The sequence below is a fragment of the Elgaria multicarinata genome, chromosome 17 (assembly GCF_023053635.1).
Source record: "Elgaria multicarinata webbii isolate HBS135686 ecotype San Diego chromosome 17, rElgMul1.1.pri, whole genome shotgun sequence".
NCBI lineage: Eukaryota > Metazoa > Chordata > Lepidosauria > Squamata > Anguidae > Elgaria > Elgaria multicarinata.
In genome coordinates, this window is record NC_086187.1 from 26,574,334 (window position 1) to 26,595,642 (window position 21,309).

At 46.3% G+C, this 21,309-nt stretch overlaps 2 protein-coding genes across 5 annotated transcripts in view; one reads left to right on the top strand and one right to left on the bottom strand.

The window, feature by feature from the left end:
• The window catches only part of MPRIP (myosin phosphatase Rho interacting protein), a 477,073-nt gene that overhangs the window by 349,200 nt on the left and 106,564 nt on the right, over window positions 1-21,309 (top strand). The window lies entirely within an intron of this gene.
• Window positions 1-21,309, bottom strand: part of PEMT (phosphatidylethanolamine N-methyltransferase) — a 79,375-nt gene that overhangs the window by 39,626 nt on the left and 18,440 nt on the right. For all 4 annotated transcript variants that reach the window (XR_010026241.1, XM_063143172.1, XM_063143174.1 and 1 more), the window contains exon 3: window positions 7,800-7,911. Coding sequence is in view for 3 of the 4 variants with exons in the window: in XM_063143172.1 (XP_062999242.1) it covers window positions 7,800-7,911 (112 nt within the window). In the remaining variant the exon portion in view is untranslated. The remainder of the gene's footprint in view (window positions 1-7,799; window positions 7,912-21,309) is intronic.

Consider the following 21,309-nt stretch of genomic DNA (forward strand, 5'->3'; position numbering starts at 1 on the left):
CCATAAAATACAACATTTTCTTGATGGATGAGTGCAACTCCCATTCAATATCCTTCTTCCCACTGGCACATCGACTGCAATTTGGATGCTACCTGAACTGCTTTGCTTTTAGTTAGAAAAGAGGGCAGGATAAATAAAAGGCCAAATAGTATAAGATGCCTGGTACCCTCCAGGTGTGTTGGGTTGCTGGTTGGGGAATCCTGGGAGTTGTAGTCCAACACCCTTGGAAGGTATCAGTTTGGGAAAGACTGATGTAAGAGATGAATATACATAACTCAGGTACACACAGCATCACACAAGGTTACGTTATTACCCTATAAAGCCCTAAACAACTTGGGACCAGGACATCTAGCAGACCGCCTTCCCTTATAATTGTCCAGGCGACCTTTAAGATCAGCAGAAAAGGCTTTGCTGGTCAGTCCAAAAGGAACAGAACGTCGCCATGAAGAACCTTGATGGCAGGGCCTTCTCTGTAGTGGCACCCACCCTCTGGAAAACACTCCCTTGTGCAGTTTGGGAGGTAAAAATGTAACATCTCTTAAACACCTCCGGAAAACACATCTTTTCACACAGGATTTCCCTGGGCTGCAACTGCTACTGGGTTTATTTTGGCTTTACGTGCTACTTTTAAACTTTTAAAGCTTAAAATTATATTTTGTTTTGCTGTATTTGATGGTTTTAGTTGCGAACTGCCCAGAGAACCTCGGCTATTGGGCAGTATAAAAATGTAATAAGTAAATAATAAAATAAATATGAAAAACAGCATAAAAGGAACTTTACACGGAGACATAAGAAGAGCTTTGCCAGAACAGAAGACGGGCCTGTCTCACATCCTGTGTCCCACAGTAACCAACTAGAGGACTGCTTTGAAGCCCAGAAGCAGGACATGAGTGCGAGAGCAAACAAATCTATATTGTTCCGTAATACAAAGCAGTCCGAGGATACAATGCTCTGGGCTCCTTCAAATGCTCATTGATTTTGCGATTCCTCACACAGGGCTGGAAGTTGCTGATCGACAGTTAAGAACATCAGAAGAGCCCTGCTGGATCAGACCCAGGGTCCATCCAGTCCAGCACTCTATTCACACAGTGCCCAGCCAGTGCACACGCTGTTAACTTCGGGGCTCGACTTCTGCAAAGCGCTCTACATAGGGCTACCTTTCTTGCCTAGTCCAGAAACTTCAACAAGTTCAAAATATGGCAGCCAGGCTGGTCACCGGCACACCTAGGGGGGACCACATTACACCAGTTTTAAAATCTCTTCACTGGCTGTCAATTAGTTTCCGAGCAAAGTATAAAGGGTTGGTCATCACCTTTAAAGCCCTACATGGTCTGGGTCCAGGCTACCTGCAGGATCGCTTTCTGCTGTATAATCCGCCCCGCACACGCAGGCCCTCTGGGAAGAACTTCCTTCAGACAGCCAAAACTAGGCTGACAGGTATTACCCAGAGGACCTTTTCCTCTGCTGCTCCCAGGCTGTGGAATGGCCTGCTGAAGGAGATTTATCAACTTAACAGTGTTTTAGCATTTAAGAAAGCTATGAAGACTGATCTCTTCTGGCAGGCCTATCCAGTGGAATTTTAGGATGCTTTTAGTATGCTTTTTAGGAGGTTTTAACAATGTATATTACGTTTTTAATCAGTATTTTATGTATTTTATCTCACCCTACCTATTCAACTTGTATGCAGAACACATCATGCGACATGCTGGGCTTGACGAATCCAAGGCTGGAGTTAAAATCAAGGCTGGAGTTAAAATCACAGGAAGAAACATTAACAATCTCAGATATGCAGATGACACCACTTTGATGGCTGAAAGCGAGCTGAGGAGCCTTATGACGAAGGTGAAAGAAGAAAGTGCAAAAGCTGGGTTGCAGTTAAACCTCCAAAAAACCAAGATTATGGCAACCAGCTGGATTGATAACTGGCAAATAGAGGGAGAAAACGTGGAGGCAGTGACAGACTTTGTATTTCTGGGCGCAAAGATTACTGCAGACGCTGACTGCAGCCAGGAAATCAGAAGACGTTTACTTCTTGGGAGGAGAGCAATGACAAATCTTGATAAAATAGTTAAGAGCAGAGACACCACACTGACAACAAAGGTCCGCATAGTTAAAGCAATGGTATTCCCCGTAGTAACCTATGGCTGCAAGAACTGGACCATAAGGAAAGCTGAGCGAAGGAAGATAGATGCTTTTGAACTGTGGTGTTGGAGGAGAATTCTGAGAGTGCCTTGGACCGCAAGAAGATCAAACCAGTCCATACTCCAGGAAATCAAGCCAGACTGCTCACTTGAGGGAATGGTATTAAAGGCAAAACTGAAGTACTTTGGCCACATAATGAGAAGACAGGACACCCTGGAGAAGAGGCTGATGCTAGGGAAAGTGGAAGGCAAAAGGAAGAGGGGCCAACCAAGGGCAAGATGGATGGAGGATATTCTGGAGGTGACGGACTTGACCTTGGGGGAGCTAGGGGTGGCAACGGCCGACAGAAAGCTCTGGCGTGGGCTGGTCCATGAAGTCACGAAGAGCCGGAAGCGACTGAACGAATAAACAAGAAATACTTACTGTTGTTCCCTGCCTCGATCAAAATGGAGAGGCGGGTAAGATTATTATTATTATTATTATTATTATTATTATTATTATTATTAGCCCACGGGAAACCCATAAGCAGGACACAAGTGCAACAGCAACCTCCCAACCATGCTCCCCAGCAACGGGTGTATATAGGCTTGCTGCCTCTGATACTGGATGATCCTATGAAATGGCAGCCGGGCAGAAAACCCTTGAATGAAAAAGGAAGAACAGAGAATCTCTAGTGGTCACTCAGCGGAACAAGCAAGGTTTGGGAAAGTAGCGTAAAGTAGCAATGCTACTTAACGCACAGTCTGGCTTTATTCAGCCGGATAGGATCACAGGACGTGCTTCTATTGGGAAAGTATTTGATGACTCAGAAAATAAAAAGGGAAGAAAAGTAACAGGGAAATGACATAGCCAGGCAGCCTCGGTGCTCTGACGTCATCAGACGCTGAGATTATAGAGCCTGCATTAACAGAACGGACACCACTTAGGACTTATATCCCGTACGTTTGGGCTGCTCTTTTCTTTTCCCGACTCTGCATTTGCGTCTGTTCTTATCAGGCTCAAAAGGGCACAAAGAATGTATCACGCCCGCACTGCGGCTTATGAAGCATCACTCAAAACAAAGGCTAAAACTTTTCTTGAGAATTCGATCCATGGGCTCTGCTATTGATAATCACAGAAGGAGCCCAGCCAGATTGGACCAAAAGCTCGCCTAAGCCAGGCATCCTGCTTCTCACGGCAGCCAACCAGACGCCACTGGGAAACTCGTAGGCAGCGCATGAGGCGAGTCCCTTACAAGGTTCGGGGGCCCAGGGCCATGGGACATAACTCAATACAAGGTGCATATGTCCATTTCGATCTATATATGCAAATGCATTTCCCAGGAGGCAAAGCCAACTGATTCATTTCTCAGCTAAGTAAGCTCAAATAAAATACAGTCTTCAATTTATTTATTTATTATTTTATTGCATTTCTATACTGCCCAATATCCGAAGCTCTCTGGGTGGTATAGTCAATTTTTGTGAACCGCCCAGAGAGCTCCGGCTATTGGGCGGTATAGAAATATAATAAATAAATAAATAAATAAATAAAAAAAAACCTGCCCAAGATCATGGCAAAGCAACGGAAACAGTTTTTCCCTACACATAACTGCCACACAGGGAGAGATTTTGTTAAAACTCCCCTCCCTGGTGCCAATCCCTCTCGAAAATCACCCCCCCCCCCCAGGCGCATGGCAATTAAGCCAAGCCAATAATCAATAATCAATCATCATCATTCCCATTAGCTCCACTGGACACTCTGGGACTCTTCTGAATCAATCTGGGCTCCTAGTAAATAGATCCAGGCCTCGGTCCCAATGGGCCCAGCTCTATCGACACCCCTGGCCATGGCTTTCAATCCCTCCCACTCTAGATCTTGATAACAGGGAGATTTGAACCCAGGGCTTTGCCAGGGCATTCTCTTAAGCCATGGGTGCTCAACTTGTTTGGCTCAGAGTGCCATGCATGATGCTGGTGTGGAAGTTGCCCCCCCACACACACACCCTGGTGATCCAGATTGCTCTTTTCTCACAGGTAGCAGCGCTAGGAAAAGAGTGATCCATATGAGGCTCCCTGGGAGAGGAAGAAGAGAGCCTTCCACGTTGGAAAGGATGATCTGTGTTGCTGGTACCAATGATACGGTTGGCAGGAAGATGGTGCAGGGGATGAGGATACAGCAGCCAGAGTCAGGGCACCCTGGACCGGCCCTACGATAAATAGTGCCCTGGGTAAGGAGTACCTCTGGCTCTGAAGTCAGCTTTGCAGAGCTACCGGGGGTGGGGCATTATGGGGCTTGGTGCAGGTATGATGTTTAGGCTGACCCTATGAAAAGGAGGACAGGGATCCTGTATCTTTAACAGTTGTATTGAAAAGGGAATTTCTGCAGGCGTCATTTGTATATATGGAGAACCTGGTGACATTCCCTCTTCATCACAACAGTTAGAGCTGCAGGAGCCCTGCCCTCTTTTAAATCTGATCACCCTAGTATAGCTCCTGCAGCTTTAACTGTTGTGATGAAGAGGGAATTTCACCAGGTTCTCCATATGTACAAATGACACCTGCAGAAATTCCCTTTTCTATGCAACTGTTAAAGATACAGGAGCCCGGTCCTCCTTTCATATGGTCACCATAATGATATTTATTTATTTATTTATTTATTTATTACTTTTTTATACCGCCCAATAGCCGAAGCTCTCTGGGCGGTTCACAAAAAATAAAATCATAAAGAGCATAAAGGGGGGGGGTCTTGCTGCCCCCACCCCCCACAAGAACCCGTACATATGTGCACAAAGCTGGGGGCTACGCGGGAACATTATTTGAAGTGCTAAGTGCTCGGTAACGTTGCCTCAAAGCAAAGCTGTGTTCCGTTGACTTTTAGCTTGCGCAAACGACACTGACGTGGAAATTAGAAAAGAAATCGAATTTAAAGCTAACTGAAGGAGAATCACTTTTGTAGCTGGTGCCCAAAAACCACCTGTAGAACCTTGGGGAAAAGGTTACAGGCTCTTGCGTTTTGTGACACCAGCTCACTGCAGATGGTTCACGGCTACTGAGCTCAGCTTGGTGCCTTCTTCAGCTCAGCGTCCTAGGCATGCTGGCCCTGAAGCATCTGTAGGATATGCAGTTAAGGCTCGGTGTGCGTGTGTGTAAGTTGTGCACTCCTGTCTTATGGACTATCCTGCACCCCTTCTTCCAGACATGTGCTGTAAAGGCAGCAATGAAGAGGACAATTTATGAAGCTGATCCGCTTTGCTGACCCGCTCTTCCTCTTCCCAGGAAGGCAAGTTCAGGTCAGCGCAACTCCAGGAAGCAAATTCACGGGAGAGCTCTTTCCTAGACTTCTGCTCCCTTCATTGACTTAACGGCGTACGTGGCCCTTTACGAGAAACAGCTGAGTTCATTAGCGAGCTGTCAACAATATTTTGTCAACACGGAGTATCTCTCCTTTTACTACCAGGTGCTGTTTGTATCAGGAAAGAGATACCGGCGTTTACAGAACATCTCAGAAACAAACAGCAGCTACGAGATCTCCTGCTACGAAACCGGCCGGCGAGAGGCGCGCGCGCTGCAAAACTCAAACACACTTATCTCCCTATTACATAAGTCAAGCAGGCCCTGAACTTGCAATTACATTATGATCCAATTGCAACCTTTCCTCTAAGCGTTCCAGGAAAACACTGCAGCCGGCCCAATGAAAGGAAACAGCAGCTGCTCCTGGTCCTCCGTTCAAAAGAAAGTCAGTGAAAGGGTGGGCTCTTGAGGGCTTTGTACCTTGGGAATTATCTTGAGAATTTGCCCGCCTTTGTCTGACTCCCCCAGTCCTATTAATTGAATTCGGGAGTTGGGTTGAAGGTCTACCTTGGAGAGGGGGTATGGTAAGGTGACAGAGCTCATGCTTTGAAGGCAGAAGGCCCCAGATTCAGCCCACAGTAATTCCAGCTAGAAGGATTCATCAAGGCTGGGAAAGAATAGAGGAGTTCATAGAATTATAGAACTGTAGAGTTGGAAGGGGCCTCGAAGGCCATCAAGTCCAACCCCCGGCTCAATGCAGGAATCCACCCGAAAGCATACCTAACAGAGGGTTGTCCAGCTGCCTCTTGAAGGCCTCCAGTGTGGGAGAGCCCACAACCTCCCTAGGTAACTGGTTCCATTGTCATACTGCTCTAACAGTCAGGAAGGTTTTCCTGATGTCCAGCTGGAATCTGGCTTCCTGCAACTTGAGCCCATTATTCCGTGCCCTGCACTCTGGGAGGATCGAGAAGAGATCCTGGCCCTCCTCTGTGTGACAACCTTTCAAGTATTTGAAGAGTGCTATCATGTCTCCCCTCAATCTTCTCTTCTCCAGGCTAAACATGCTCAGTTGCTAGTAGTCCTGAGTTAGATAGACCCATGGTCTGCTTCGGTATCAGGCAGTTTTATGCCTTGATTTCTGTTGCTCAAACCCTCCATTTTATGATCTTCTGGGATTGAGCCCTAGTATCGAAAACTGAAAAAAATATATAATTTATATTTGTGTATGAGTGTGCATCTGTCTATGTCAATATTTATAAAACACACACACTTTTCTGCATGCAGGGAATCCAGATTGTGCATTCCCAAAAAACCTAAATTCTGCATCCCTATACAGACGATGGAAATAGAACAGACTTCTAAATTATGATCTCATCCTGCCTGAACAGTTTATTCTCATTTGGTCACTTGTGGGAGATAGCCAAGGAGTGACAGAGGACACTAAAGCCCTGGAAAAGAGACCCATCTACTACTCAGCAGCCTGCTGAGGTTTCTGCAGGTGTCATTTCAAATTTCCGAGCCTCTCTTCGACATCATAGGGGCTAGAAACCTGGAAGCAGGATTTTGCAGCGCAGGTGCTGAAAAAGCCATTTAAAAACCCACCCACTGATTGCTTAGGTTACCTTCACTGCACTGGGTATACCTGAGGACACATTTCCATAATGTACCGTACATCATTCATGCAGGATTACTAGCTCACAGGGGAGGGGGACAGCTTTATCTTGTCATATCAGAGATAAGAGAGTTGAAGTGACCTGTTAGCTAAGCACACAGATAATCCCCAATGCTTCTGCAAACAGAGGATTCTGTGACTCTTAAAGAGCGCACTGGGAGATGTATTTTCCCTTCATTCTAAAAGAAGGAGGGGTGACATGGACTTGAGAGACTGCCTTGCACACCTTCCTCTCACTGAGACCCTGTGCGTAGGATGGCAAAGCAGGTTTGGGGTGGGTGGGATAATGCTAAGGAAATTAGCATTCACAATTAAAACCGTAACTTTCAAGATGATGAACTACGTCGGGCCACGGTCAGGCTGCTAAACCTTTTGCATCAAATGGTTACTGAGCGTGTTTAAACCATGTTTATGTAGCCACGCCATAGGTCTTGTCAGCCTACTTAAGGCTTCAGTTGGCTTTAGCTCCCTGCTAAGACAACATCCTCCTATGATTATCCTAGCAGGAGAGAGTCTCAGCCAGCAGGGCTCACTTAGAGCTGTCCGCGGTCCTGTTTCCTTCTTCCCTCTGCATAAGAATACATTTGCTTTTACTTTTCTTGCTATGACTTGCTTTTACCTCCCTTCCCAGGACTTTACCTGCCCTCATTTAACTCCATCAGACACTACCGCTTTCCCCCTGCAAGCCCCAAGCACCCACAGAACGCAACACTTACCAGTGACTTCGCAGAAAATTAAGTGTCACGATGACAGCTCCTAGACAATAACAGGCCAAGTACGGGGAATGGAAGATGTGAGTGAGCGACCGGGTCTTGTGCTCCCATCTTGCTACCTGATTGGACAAATGAAAAGAAAAACAAGAGGTTTCCAAGACAGGCACATCCAACTGTGCAAGCAACTCAGATACACAGGTTTCCAGCTTGCATGAACAACCCTTCTTTAAGAGTTCAGCAATTGCAGAAATGGAATTGTTATAAACCACTGAGAGAGCTTTGGCTATGGGGTGGTATAGAAATTAATAATAATGAGGACGATGATGATGAGGAGCATAATGTTCTTTCTATGATGGAACTCAAGGTAGCATAGATGGGGTTAGTCTCCCTTCCAGATGCTAATTATACAGGGCACAATTAACGTGCTTGTTATGACCTATAAAGCCCTAGACGGCTTGGGGCCAGCCTACCTGAAAGACCGCCTTCCCCCATACAAGTCTGCCCAGTTCTTAAGACCTTCAGAAGAGGCCCTTCTTTCGATACCACATCCTTCAGAGGCACATTTGGTGGGGACGTGGTGCAGGGCCTTCTTGGTGGCCGTTCCCAGGCTGTGGAACTCCCTGCTGAGGGAGGTTAAGTTTTCTCCCTCTCTGCTGTCCTTCCACCAGCAGGAAAAGACCTCTTTATTCAAGGAAGTGAAAGCAGGACTGTTGGGTTGGATGCTGTTTTTATTCTGTTATTGCTGTGTTTATTCTGTTATTGCTGTGTTTTGATTGTGTTTCAAATGCATTGTATTATTGTTTTAGTCAAGTTTTATTGATGATTGTAAGCTGCCTTGAGTGCCATTTTTCTTGGTGGTGGTGGGGATCTAAATCAAATCAATCTATCAACCAATACTTAGAGTTGCTCAGCTTCAGCAAGCTGGCTACATCACATGCCTTCGGACAGTGCCTTGGGATGAGTTTTTCTTCCCCCCCCCCCCACTGCCCCAAGCTCAACCTCTAAATCAGTGGTGGACTACCTGTGGAACTCTCTCATACGTTTTGGCCTACGACTCCCATACGTTTGGTGTCGTAGGCCAAAAGATCATTCTAAATATTCATTGATTTAAGCACATCACAGTGCAAGCAGAAGCCAGGATAAAACACAGTGGTGCAGGTCTCTCTGTCTCGGGCAAAACTGTCTGCATGGAAAACTGGCCACGGGTCAAACATACCGCTTGCTTTGCAAAGCATCAAAGCCGGGAATCCGTGAGCGACTGTCTGGATTGCTCATGCAACGATCGCTTCACAATTGCACAAGGGATGAAGTGCAGTTGTATGATTCCTCTCTTTTGCTGGTGTATAAATAGCGTGCAGTTGTAAATTCGATATTGAAAAACAGAAGGCATGCGTCACCACGTTGCTATAACCGGAGGTCCGGGCAAGAAGCAACGGGCAGTGGGGAGAGGAACGGGGGTTGGCCAAGTTGCCACTTCTTGCAAAAAATCAGGATTGGATCCATACCAGGCGACTGAGTCACGGGGAGAACGGAGCCCTAGATGGGATGGTGCAGCAGGTTATTGATGCCTCTTAACTGTTGCTTGGAAAGACTGATGCTGCTTGCATAGAACATTTCAATTACAAAATCCAGGTCACATCCAAACCCAGATTGCTGCTTCTGATGCATTATGCGATCTAAGGAAAAACCTTAGAGTAGCGAAGAGCTGAGAAGTCCTGGTTTCAAATCTCCTGCTTTCTGCAGGACTGGAAGTGGAAGATTCAGAACTTATACGTGGGGCTGCCTTTGAAAACGGTCCGGAAACTTCAACTGGTACAAAACAGGGCAGCACGGTTACTAACAGGGAATGGCCGATGAGACCACATCACGCCAGTCCTTTTCCAGCTTCATTGGCTTCCAGTCCAGGTCCGGGCCTGATTCAAAGTGCTGGTATTAACATTTAAAGCCTTAAACGGCTTGGGTCCAGGCTATCTGAAGGAACGCCTCCTCCCATATGTACCTGCCCAGACCCTAATGTCATCCTCAGGGATCCTTCTCCATGAGCCCTTGCCAAGGGAAGTGAGGCCGGTGGCTACCAGGAGGAGGGCCTTCTCTGCTGTGGCACCCCGGCTGTGGAACGAGCTCCCTAAGGAGGTTCGCTTGGCACCTACATTATATTCTCCCAGCATTTTAACAGTCTATAAACCTTTTATATCGTATTTTATATTATGGTTTTATACTGTTGTTTTATACTTTGAATGGTTTTAATTTTTGTGAACCGCCCAGAGAGCTCCAGCTATTGGGAGGTATAGAAATGTAATAAATAAATAAAATAAATAAATATAAAGATGGCACATTGTTTTTACTGCTTTTACTGCTTTTAAATTATATATTGTTTTAACTTGGTTCATGGTTTAATTTGTTTTTAACTGTGCATATTTATTGTTTTATACTGTATGCTTTTATCTGTACGCCGCCCTGAAATCTTAATGATATAGGGCGGGATACAAATGTTTTAAATAAATAAATAAATAAAATTAGTTGCCCGTGAAATTTCAAAAGATAATATGGTTTTGAACAAGTGTGTCTGCTCTGTTTCCCCCCCTCCCCAAAGTATTTTCATTTCAAATATTTAACATCAAGTCAATATTTGACATGATGTTAAATATTTGAAATGAAATATTGCAAAACTTTTACATGAGTGTAGCAATTGCTGACCGCCAACTTCTTTTTCATTTATTTTTTTTAAAAAAGGCTGCATGACCTTGTCAAGTTAATCAGCTGGAAATGCCACGGTTTTCTTTTCTGTGCTCTGCAGACCATAGATCCTTGCCATTCATTCATATTTAGTATTTGTTCTGGGGACGTGGATATACTATTTCTCTATCATCCGGGCAGACCTGACTTTTAAATGTGTTGCATTTTAATTTATGCAAACTTGCCTTTGAAACCCAGCTCCCCCGTTCTATTTTATGCCATTCCATTTTTATCTTTGGCTTACCGCAAACATACGGTGCAACACAAAATACAGATGTGCCGGAGTCAGGGAGATCATTTCTCTGGCGCTATGCTAATCTGCCTGTCTGGGTCCTTACATGGCCTCAGTCACCACAGCCTGGGACCATTAGCCTTAGGCCTAGGTGATTTCTATACATATATAAATGGTAATAAATGAATGAATAAATATTGTTGTGCTTTTAATTCATTTGTTTTAATGTTGTGTTTGAATTAAGATTGTTTTTAATCTGGATTTTATTATAAGGTGTTTTGAGTGCCATTTGGGGTGGGGAGGGAGAGAAAAAATTAAACCAATAATGGGAAGAGCAGTCCTATGCCCCCTAGACAGTGTCTGGAGGCCATGGGATATTTCAGATTCCTGGATCCGAGGTTGGAAACAGAGTTCTGACCTCGGACCCAAGAGTCTGAGATCCGCACCCCTCCCCCTTGCAGTGATGGCTGCCTTTCCGAGCTGCAAATGCAACCTTGGAGAGGAAAGGGGGCGGCTCTATGGGTGGGAGGGGAGGAGACTGGGGAAGTGAGGATATGAGCTATCCCCAGCCATTCCCAGCCTCCTTCCCTCCCTCTATGCAAAGCCTAGCTAGATGGGCAAAAACGCCCATCTAGCAAAAATGCAGCGTGGGAGAGGCGCGTGGTGAATATCACCTCCGTGCTCCTTCCACTCTGCATAGGATGCTGGTCAGCCGGTGAGTTCAGAGGCTGATAGGAATCGTAGAATCATAGAATAGTAGAGTTGGAAGGGGTCCATAAGGCCATCGAGTCCAACCCCCTGGTCAATGCAGAAATCCACCTCAAAGCATACCCGACAGATGGCTGTCCAGCTGCCTCTTGAAGGCCTCTCGTGAGGGAGAGCCCACAACCTCCCTACATAACTGGTTCCATTGTCGTACTGCTCTAACAGTCAGGAAGTTTTTCCTGATGTCCAGCTGGAATCTGGCTTCCTGTAACTTGAGCCCATTATTCCATGTCCTGCACTCTGGGAGGATTGAGAAGAGATCCTGGCCCTCTGTGCCCTAAATAAATAGATTACCAGGAGGCCTTGCCATTTTTAAGCCCTTGCCTGAAACTAGAACTTGGTAGGGACACCCAAGTCTGCAAAAAACAACAACAACAACAACAAAAAACACACACACACCAAAAACACAAGGAGAGAAATGGGGGATGTGGGGGGGACACATTTTGGGGGGACTCAGCTACTTTGCAGATGTTCTGAAGGTCTAGTTTGGTGCTCAACTTTCATTCTTGTGATGGGAAACACAAAACCCAAGAACACATTCCCAGCCTGTATGATCAGATCGACATGCATTGATTTTTGCATGACAACTTCCTTGAAACGGATCAATTTGTTCCCTCAAGGCCTTAAGGGGTTCACCGATCCCTTAGGCACATGTTGTGTTTTTCATATGGCCCCCGTCGTGAAAGAGGAGAAATCCAATATAAAACAGCCCTCACGCTCTTGTGACACTAGATGCTCAACAACAAGAGTAACTCAATAGCCAAGGAAGACAACTAGATACCAGATAACATTTGGATGGTGTCTTATGGTGCGTGCATTTCTCAGTTGTGGCATGGTGGGTGTCGTGTCCCTCCCAAGCCCTTGTACTTTCAATGGGAGGCAAATGATGAGGCTTGCTAAGCAATCTAAAGCTTTTCTTAAGCAACAAATGTCTGTTCAAGAAGAGAGAGAGAGAGAGAAGTTACTTCTCAAATGCCTGTACTTCAAAGGGCCTGGTGTGGTGGTAGGTTCTGGTGCAATCTCTCCAACTTTCTCATGACTTCTTTACGCGCTGTGCGTTTGAGCTCCCGGCGGATTCTAGCATCAGTTAGTGTTTCAGAATGCTCATTCCTGGAAGCTCCCTTGTTTCCCTCTGAGGATGTAGGATTTGGCCTTGAGGAGATAAGCTCTGGAGTGGGCTGACTGCCAGCTGGGGAATCGCCCATGAGAGCTTCCTCCCCCACTGGTACGGTCTGGCTGGTGTCTGGCACTGTGTCTAGTTCTGAATCTGAATCTGATTGATTACCTGAAACCCCTTCTCCCAAAACAGGGGCAGTAGGGTTAGACATGACAGTCGGTAGAATTTGGATTGGAGGGGTGAGACTTGGGTTCAATCCCTTCCTCGCCTACAAAACTCACCAGAGGGCCTTCACCAAGTCCTTACCTTTACCTCACGGAATTGTTGTGAAGCTAAAAGCCATGAATGCAAAATTACCAAATTCGCACCACCCGAACCAAAAAACAAACTGGAATGCTGTTTGCTATTGAAGTCTGCACATATCCGAAATTTGCGATGCAATTTGAAAAAACAACGCAAGACAAAAAACAGAAGCACCTCCAGAAAGCCTACAAGTAGGGTTTATTTATTTATTTATTACATATTTATTCCGCCCAATAGCCAAAGCTCTCTGGGCAGTTCACAAAAATTAAAACCATGAAAAGCATAATAAAGCAAACAACAGTCTAAAAACACAAATACAAAATACAATATAAAATGCACAACCAGGATAAAACCACACAGCAGAGATTGATATAGATTAAAATACAGAATTAAAACAGCAAAGTTTAAATTTAAGTTAAATTAGGTGTTAAAATACTGAGAAAATAAAAAGGTCTTCAGCTGGCGATGGAAGGAATACAGTGTAGGAGCCAGGCGAACCTCCCTCAGGAGCTCATTCCACAGCCGGGGTGCCACAGCAGAGAAGACCCTCCTCCTGTTAGCCACCTGCCTCACTTCCTTTGGCAGGGGCTCGCGGAGAAGGACCCCTGCGGATCCTTTGAAGGCAAGAGCGCTTCGGCTATTGGGCGGTATAAAAATATAAATAAATAAATAAATAAATAAGAGTCCTCTCCTGTGGCTGTTCTCCAGAAACTGATATTTAGTAGCATACCGCTGATATTTAGCAGCACACTGCTTCTGAATCTGGAGGCTCTACCTCACCACCATATTTAAATCGCCATTGCTAGGCCCATCTTCCGAGGGTCTTCTGCAATGCACAGGAATTTTGAGGCAGATCTTCAGGGTCTCCTGGGCAGTTTGATGTGACTCGTTGACTTGGAAAGGCAGAGGGCTTGGATGTAGAAATTTGGAAACCTCAGCACGCCCACTATTACCAAGTTATCAGGCGTGATGAAGCTCCATGTTGATACAATCCTCACCAGGCAGCCTTCATGCCACGAAAGTCGGGGCGTGAAAACTGAAGCGCGACTCAGCTGAAGTCAGAGGCTGATACTATCTGGAAGCTGTCAAAACGACTCCAGCGTCCCTGTTTTCTTTTTTTGCTGCCATCAAAATGACATTGATTCCTGCGCTGTTCCAAGGGAGGGGGAGCTGGAGGACAGCAGCCTTTCTTCGTACGTCATCGGCTCCTGGGCTGCAGATGAGTTCTCACGCAAGCAGGCACTTTTAACGGCGGCAAGAGCAGGGCCATGATGCCGATTGAAAGGCTCCACGTCCTCCGAGGTGGTAGCAAAGATGGTGATGATTAAGCGGGGAGAGGAAATGAGAAGGAGGCAGCGGCCGGGGGGGAGAAGTCATCTAGCTTGAAGTCCATTACTTGGCCATCCGCCTCCTCTCAGAAAATGGATTGCAGAATGAGGGAGATGCAGCTAGAAATAACGCCAATTACAGGTGGAAAGGAGCAAACGAATGGCCATATTTGATAGGTGAAGAGCACAAATGGAGCCGAGATGTAAGCAATTAGCACCAGGCCAACCGTAGCAGTGAATGTTTTTTTTCCTTGCAATGTTGTTGACCGGTACGTTGCCTCCGTCCTGTTGCGCACAGATGTCCCGTTTTCCAGCAGGGAAACGTTGAGGCTCAGAGAGACGAAACTCGACAGGTGTCAGACTGCGGTCCTTTATGTCTGTCGTGTTTCTTAAAAAAAACTCCTACCTTCTTAGGAGACAAAAACGAGGCCTGCTAAGTAATGCACAAAGCTTTATTTAAGCTTTAAACATCTCTTCCCAGCTGAAGAGGGTCTAAAATCTCTTGGAAACTTCTCCCTAGGTAAAAGTAAGCGAGACAATTGTCGTTTCAAGGAGAAAGTAAAGCCTTTTCTCAAAAGGCATTAACTTCATAGAGGCCAATTCTGATGCAGGGTCAGACGCCATGCGAGCTGGACCGATGTTCTCTCGCCTTCCTTCCATTCCGTGCATTTTAGCCTGCGCCGCACCCTAGGATCAGTAGCCTGTCGGTGGCCTCTCCTTCAGAAGAATGTTGGCTTCCCACTGACTCTGTATGATTTGCCCTTGACGGGATCAGCTTTGGAGAGAGATCAGGACCAGCTGGTGAATCGCCCATGAGAGCTTCCTCCCCCACTGGTACAGGGTGGCCTGTGTCTGGGGCCAACTCCTCTACTTCAGAGTCTGATTGTGATGGATCACCTGAAACACCTTCTTCCAAAACAGGGGGAGCAGGGCTAGACATGACAATGTCACTGCCATTCTTAAACAACGAAGAGCTAAGTCATCCACCGATTGACCAGTTGATCCCGATCTACCTTCTTCCTACCCTCGCAGTAAGCGACACCAACGGAAACCCGCCCATACCACGCGGCCTGTTAATTTAAAACCAGCCGTTCGAGGAAGCCAAGAGAACATGGATCACAACAGCCTGACAGCGTTTGTGTGGGAAGAAACCTAATCATGGGTTCCATCCACACTCTCGCTTCCTGCATGACGTTCCCAGGCATGAGATCAAATGTTCCTTCGTTGCCGCAGGAGAGCAGGTATCAGCTTAGGGCAGGGATGCAAAAGGTAAATCAGAGGGTGGGGCAAGGCGAATCACCGTCCCACCAGGCCCACCTTGCAGTGGAGAGTCAGTGGGTGCAGCCACCATCTCAGTGGGGATTCCGCTGTACCTCTCTCCGCCTCTCAAGGCGGCTCTGTGGGCTGCAGGTTCAGCATCCCCAGTTTAGCGCGAAACCTTAGAACAGGGGTGTGTTCTAAGGTCTTGTTGGACCCCAGCTCTTGTTGGACCCCAACTCCCATCTGCCCCAACCAGCATGGCCAAGAGTCAGGGATGATGGAGAATTGTAGTCCAACAACATCTGGGAGGCCACTTTTGCTTATAGTCATGAATCTCTTGCAGGCGAAAGACATTTTGCCACCTGACGCAAAGCAGCAAACGGAGCGCTCTATGAACCTTAGGTAAGATACTATGAACTTACCCTAAGGTTCCTAGTATCCAAACATCCCATAAGCAGTTGAGACACAACAATAACCAACTCAATAACTAACCATTTGTTGTCCTTTTATGATGTCCCAAATCTGCTGCCTGAGGCCACGCTCTGCTGCCTCACTCTGCCTCATGGTTGGGCCGGCCCCACCTGTGTGTCAAGGACTGCCTGATTTTTCTTCTTGCCATCACTCTGCTTTCATTTAAAGTCAATTGAAAAAGAGTGGAGTTCGTTTTTCAACAGGCTTGTGTTACCTCTAGAACCAAATTAAATACATTTGAATGCATCCCGAGGCAAAGGAACATTAGCAAGTGGTACTCAACACCTCCTTTAGCCCGCCATTTCTTAGAAAGACATTTATTTCCATGCTCCGATCTGGAGGTCAAGGATTCGACTGTGATGACAAGGTTGCTGTGCTCCTGCAGAGTTTGAAACCAGTCCAGAGGCAATAGTGACGAGGCTCGCGCAGAGATGGGGCGGGATGACGGAGGGAATACACTGAGGCTTGGTTTGCACAAGACGCATGTTGAAGTCTCCAGGACTGGTTCAACCACAGAGTCAGAGAGTGGAGGCTGGTGGCTCTAATGTCAGTGAGGCAGTGAACTTGGCTTTCAAACAGAACTGGTCAGAATTCCAAAGGAGCTATTCAAGGTCTGGGACCAGGCTGTCCAAAATCTTGAGATGCCAACCTCAACCCTACAAAGTTTTTAAAGATAGGTGAGGGAGAGAAAGGTTTCCTGTACGGTCATTTGCCCTGATCCCCAGTAAATCACAGTTCTTACGCTGTTCTCACAAGTGGCGAGAATCTTTGGGGCTCAGCGACCTCCCCAAAGTCTCTATGGGTCCACGTTGCCCTGGTTCCCCTCAAAGCAGGAGCCAGCTCTGTAGAGATTGCAGAAAGAACGCTAAATTTGAGGATTTGATCTTACAAAAAGAGAAAGAAAAAGAAGAAAATAAATTGATAAAAGGATTAATGAGTGAAATATATAAGATATTATTGGAAATGGAAACTCAAGAAGATTCTGTTAGGATGGTATGGGAAACAGATTGGAAGGAGAAAATAGAGCGACAGGACTGGGGAGGATATGGAAACAAAGAGTGTTGAAAGATATGCCTGTAAGGATAAAAGAAAATTATTATAAGATAATTTGGAGGTGGTATCTAACTCCAATAAAATTAAACTTAATAAATAAAGAGAACTCGATACTTTGTTGGAGAGGTTGTCAGGAGAAAGGAACGTATTGTGAACATGTACAAAAATTATGGAAAATGGTGTATAAAGAGATAAATGAAATAACTGGAATGGATTTAGAAGAAACACCAAGTGTAGCATTGTTATCAATGTACAGAAATCTTAAATGTAACCTGATGGAAAAAGAATTAATAATGAACCTGTTAACAGCTGCAAGGTTAATGTTATCCAGAAATTGGAAGGTTCAAGGAGATTATGATATAGAAGATTGGTATAAAGAAATATGGGATATTGCTATAAATGATAAATTAACATGTAATATTAGATTTAGAATGGGAATAACAAAAAACAATGATTTTGAAGAGATATGGAAATTGTTCCTAGAACATGTATTGTCAAAAGGGAGAGAACACCTCCAGAAGACTCAATGCAATTTTGGAAACTAGAATAAGATCCAGAGGGTGGGGGGCACTTATTAATGTGAATTAGCTCAAGAAGTAGAATGTATAGCTAAGAAATGAAGAGGAATGTTATTGTTATGTATGTATATGATTTATTATGTGTTGTTAAATAATAATAATTTTTTTAAAAAAGGAGCCAGCTCTGGTAATGGTGGAGCGGGTGGGACAGACAAAGGGGTCCCTGGTGTTAACTATGGGATGCTGTGAGAGTGTAAATATCCCCCTGAATTCTAGCGGACATAATCAAATGCTTTCTTATCTCTACCGACCGCGCAGGGGCACAGACACAGTTGCAAGAGGGGAGTAAAGCCACAGCAGCCCCAAGAAAAAGGAAACGATCTCCGGTTCAACTGTTCATCAGAAACGTGCTGTTTTTATGCTGCTCAGCATTCTACAAAGACACAAGGAGACAGGGCAGGGCACAATTTTAATTTGTTTACGGCCTCAGAAATTTTCCAGCGTTTGGTTATAAAGATAAAGGAATGCCCTGGCATGATTTGGTTTTGTTAAAAACAAAACAGAACGCATCACGTTGAAAGGTTAATTTGTGTTGCTGCTTTGCATACATTTCCAGACCACATTTATTCCCTCCTGTAGGGTATGAAACGTGGTTTTTGTGATCTGGTATCTTCATTTTGGTTCAGCTCCACCATCACAGCTTCCTACATGTGATTTTTCCTAGGTTTTTTTTTTTTTTTAATTTGCTAAAATGTGCTAATTTATATATCTAATGCACATCCACAGATTCTTCAGAGGCAGGGACGGCATCGCATCAATCCAGGGTTGCATGCAAATGAACACTGCCCACCCCCCAGAGATGCCATGTGACGGGTCCACGTGGTGCTCTACCAGAGGAGCAATGGAGAAATCTAGAGGATTCAGGTTTGACGCGAAAAATCTGGTCCTGGGAGTACCCTCAGGGCCATTAGGACGGGTGTGCCATGCTGTCACAATTTCATTATACTCTGTCCACCTGGAAGCAAGCACCTGGCTGTTTATTATAAGGGAATCTAGAACCTTCTTGCTATGTATTATAGGGGGATCTAGAACCAGGAATATTAGTGAATAAACTAGTGCATTATCCTCCATCCACCACCCAGCCACACAAAAACAGGGAGTCATTGGTGCCTTAAGGGCACAATCCTATGCATGTTTAGATTAAAAAAAACCCTACAACTCCCAGCATTCCCCAGCCAGCCATGATGGCTGGAGGATGCTGGACGTTGTAGGAATTTTTTTGCCCTGTTTGTAATCTGTGCTCTTTGGTGCCCCCTTTAGGCCATTGGAGGTACTCCAGCCTGCCACCTGACATTTATTTATTTATTGTTACATTTCTACCCTGACTTTTCCCTCTTGCAAGGAATCCAAGGCGGCTTACAAACAATCCTCCACCTCCTCTCCCTGTTTATCCTCACAACAACCCTGTGAGGTAGGTTTATGGTACTACCACCGTCCCTCCCTGCTGAACACACAGAAATATTTGTGCATTTTGGTGAAAAAAAGTGGCGATGGCCAGACTTGGGACTGCAATGCATGGTTTCCCCAAGGAAAAATCCAGAAAGAGTTACATCACATTTGGCCACGGCTTCAACCTATGCCGAAGCTGAAGGGACCTTCTCCTGGTGGGAGAACTGCCCCTACCTATATTCATTGTACCACTACCTGCAACCCTGTTCCATTGTCAGAGAGAGAGAAAGAAAGAGAGAGAGAAAGAGAGAGAGAGAGAGAGAGAGAGAGAGAGAACATTATTCCAATCACTAGTGAAAATAGCAGGAGAGCAAATTGGGAGAACAGAACAGAACAACGCAACCCCCCGCTAATTAATTTGTACAAGCAGGCAATTAAGAGAAGAAGGTATTTGCATGAATTCTCCAATGAGCCCCTTTTAAAATATGTCCTACTACGTGTGGCCGGATCATATAGGAACGTTCAAGGTGTCTGTTCCGATGAGGGAATGCCATGCAGTCTTCAACAAACCAAGAGCCAATTAGCCAACCTTAATGAGGCTGCTTAAACAGCACTCAACTCTCTACTAGCAATTATCCAAGATCATGCCGCAATCATATTCCCCGTGCGTTGGGGGAATGTGTGATCGCGAGCCTGGCTTTCGGAGTTAATTTCCCCAGCCTACAGTCTTGGAGGGGAAGGTTTCTTTCTGGTAGGATTAAACAAAGAAAATGCTGAGATGTTGTAGATACGTTGAAACCAGTAGAGGCTGGTGGTTGAGAATCCATTCTGGCTTTCAGTCAGAACCTGCCAGGACCCCAAAGGAGCTATCCATGGTGCTGGACACTAGGGCTGTGCACGGACCCAACGATCCGTAACGTTTGGATTGGGCCGATCCACCCCTCCCCCGCGCCTTGGAGCAGAGCGAGATCCGGAGGGGCAAATCAACATTTTGCCCCATCTTTCCTACTTACTTGCCTCCGTGTCGGGCGGCAGAGGCAGGGAAGGGGGAAAAAATGGGGGCCGAATAAGCTCCCCTCCCCCTTACCTGGCTCCGCCATCTGCCACCGCAAAGATCGTGGCGGCGGCGGGTGGCGGATCCAGGTAAGCCCCCCCCCTTACCTGCCTCCGTTGCCAGCTTCAACTGACACCGCAGGCTCAAACTGGAAGACCAGGCCGTGGCCTGGTCTTCCAGTTTGAGCCCGCGGCGTCAGTTGAAGCCGGTGATGGAGGCAGGTAAGCCCCCTGCCCCGTTACCTGGCTCCGTCGCCATCGTGGCACTGACGGCGGTGGCAGCGCCATGTAGGCCCCCTTCCCCCCACTTACCTACGTCCGGAGCTCCAGATCGAGGTGAACCACTTCGCCTCGATCCGCAGCTCCCCCGACCCAATCTGGATTCACCTATCCGAGCGGAGCGGAGCACAGCCCTACTGGAGTCTATCCCCAAAGTAGGCCAACACCCTGGAAATCTCCTTTAGAGTTCTGGCTGGTTCTGACTGACACCCAGAATGAATTCACAGCCCCACCGAGATCAGAGCGACCAGCGTTCACCGTTGGAACCTACCACTGTGTATAGAGGTGATGATGCCTAGGAGAGCAGAAAAACCACAGACTAGATCCAGGTGCCGAACTCCATTTCCTAAGCCTCTCAGCTTCCTTTTTCTATTTCTTTTGAAAAGAAAGACGGTTTGCAGCCCCTCCGATTTCAGCGATAGGTGTGAAAGAGCATCACAACACTCGATGAAATGTCAGACGCGGCAGGAATTGGTTGAATCAGATAACCAACGATCCGGGGGCGAGGTGCGGGCATCCCAGGTCGTGCTTCGCCCCAGCCCAAGGCAGCACGAAGCCAAGTACATGATGCAACCTAGTCAACACAGTAAAAATTATGCACAATGCGAGAAACCAGGCAATTTCAGTTACTTTGTGTAACTTGCATCAATTATCTAGGTTACAGACAGTGCGGTCAGGCTCAAACCGCGGCCTAAGATGAGGCCAGATCAGACGCCAGGAAGCTGGGTACACAATGGAGGGGGGGGAACCCCTGGGAGAGGCCGTGTAGATGAGCCCCCAAGCCGCGGCCAAAACTGGTGCTGGATGAAAGGCCTGGCAAAGCCAGCACCCTATAAGCGCGGGAGTGGGCAAGGCGTGCGGTGGGGAGATTACCCCAGGTGAGGCCGACAGGAAAGCCCCCAAAGCTGTTTCTGTTGCTGCATCAGAGCAAAAGTCCATCTAACCCAGC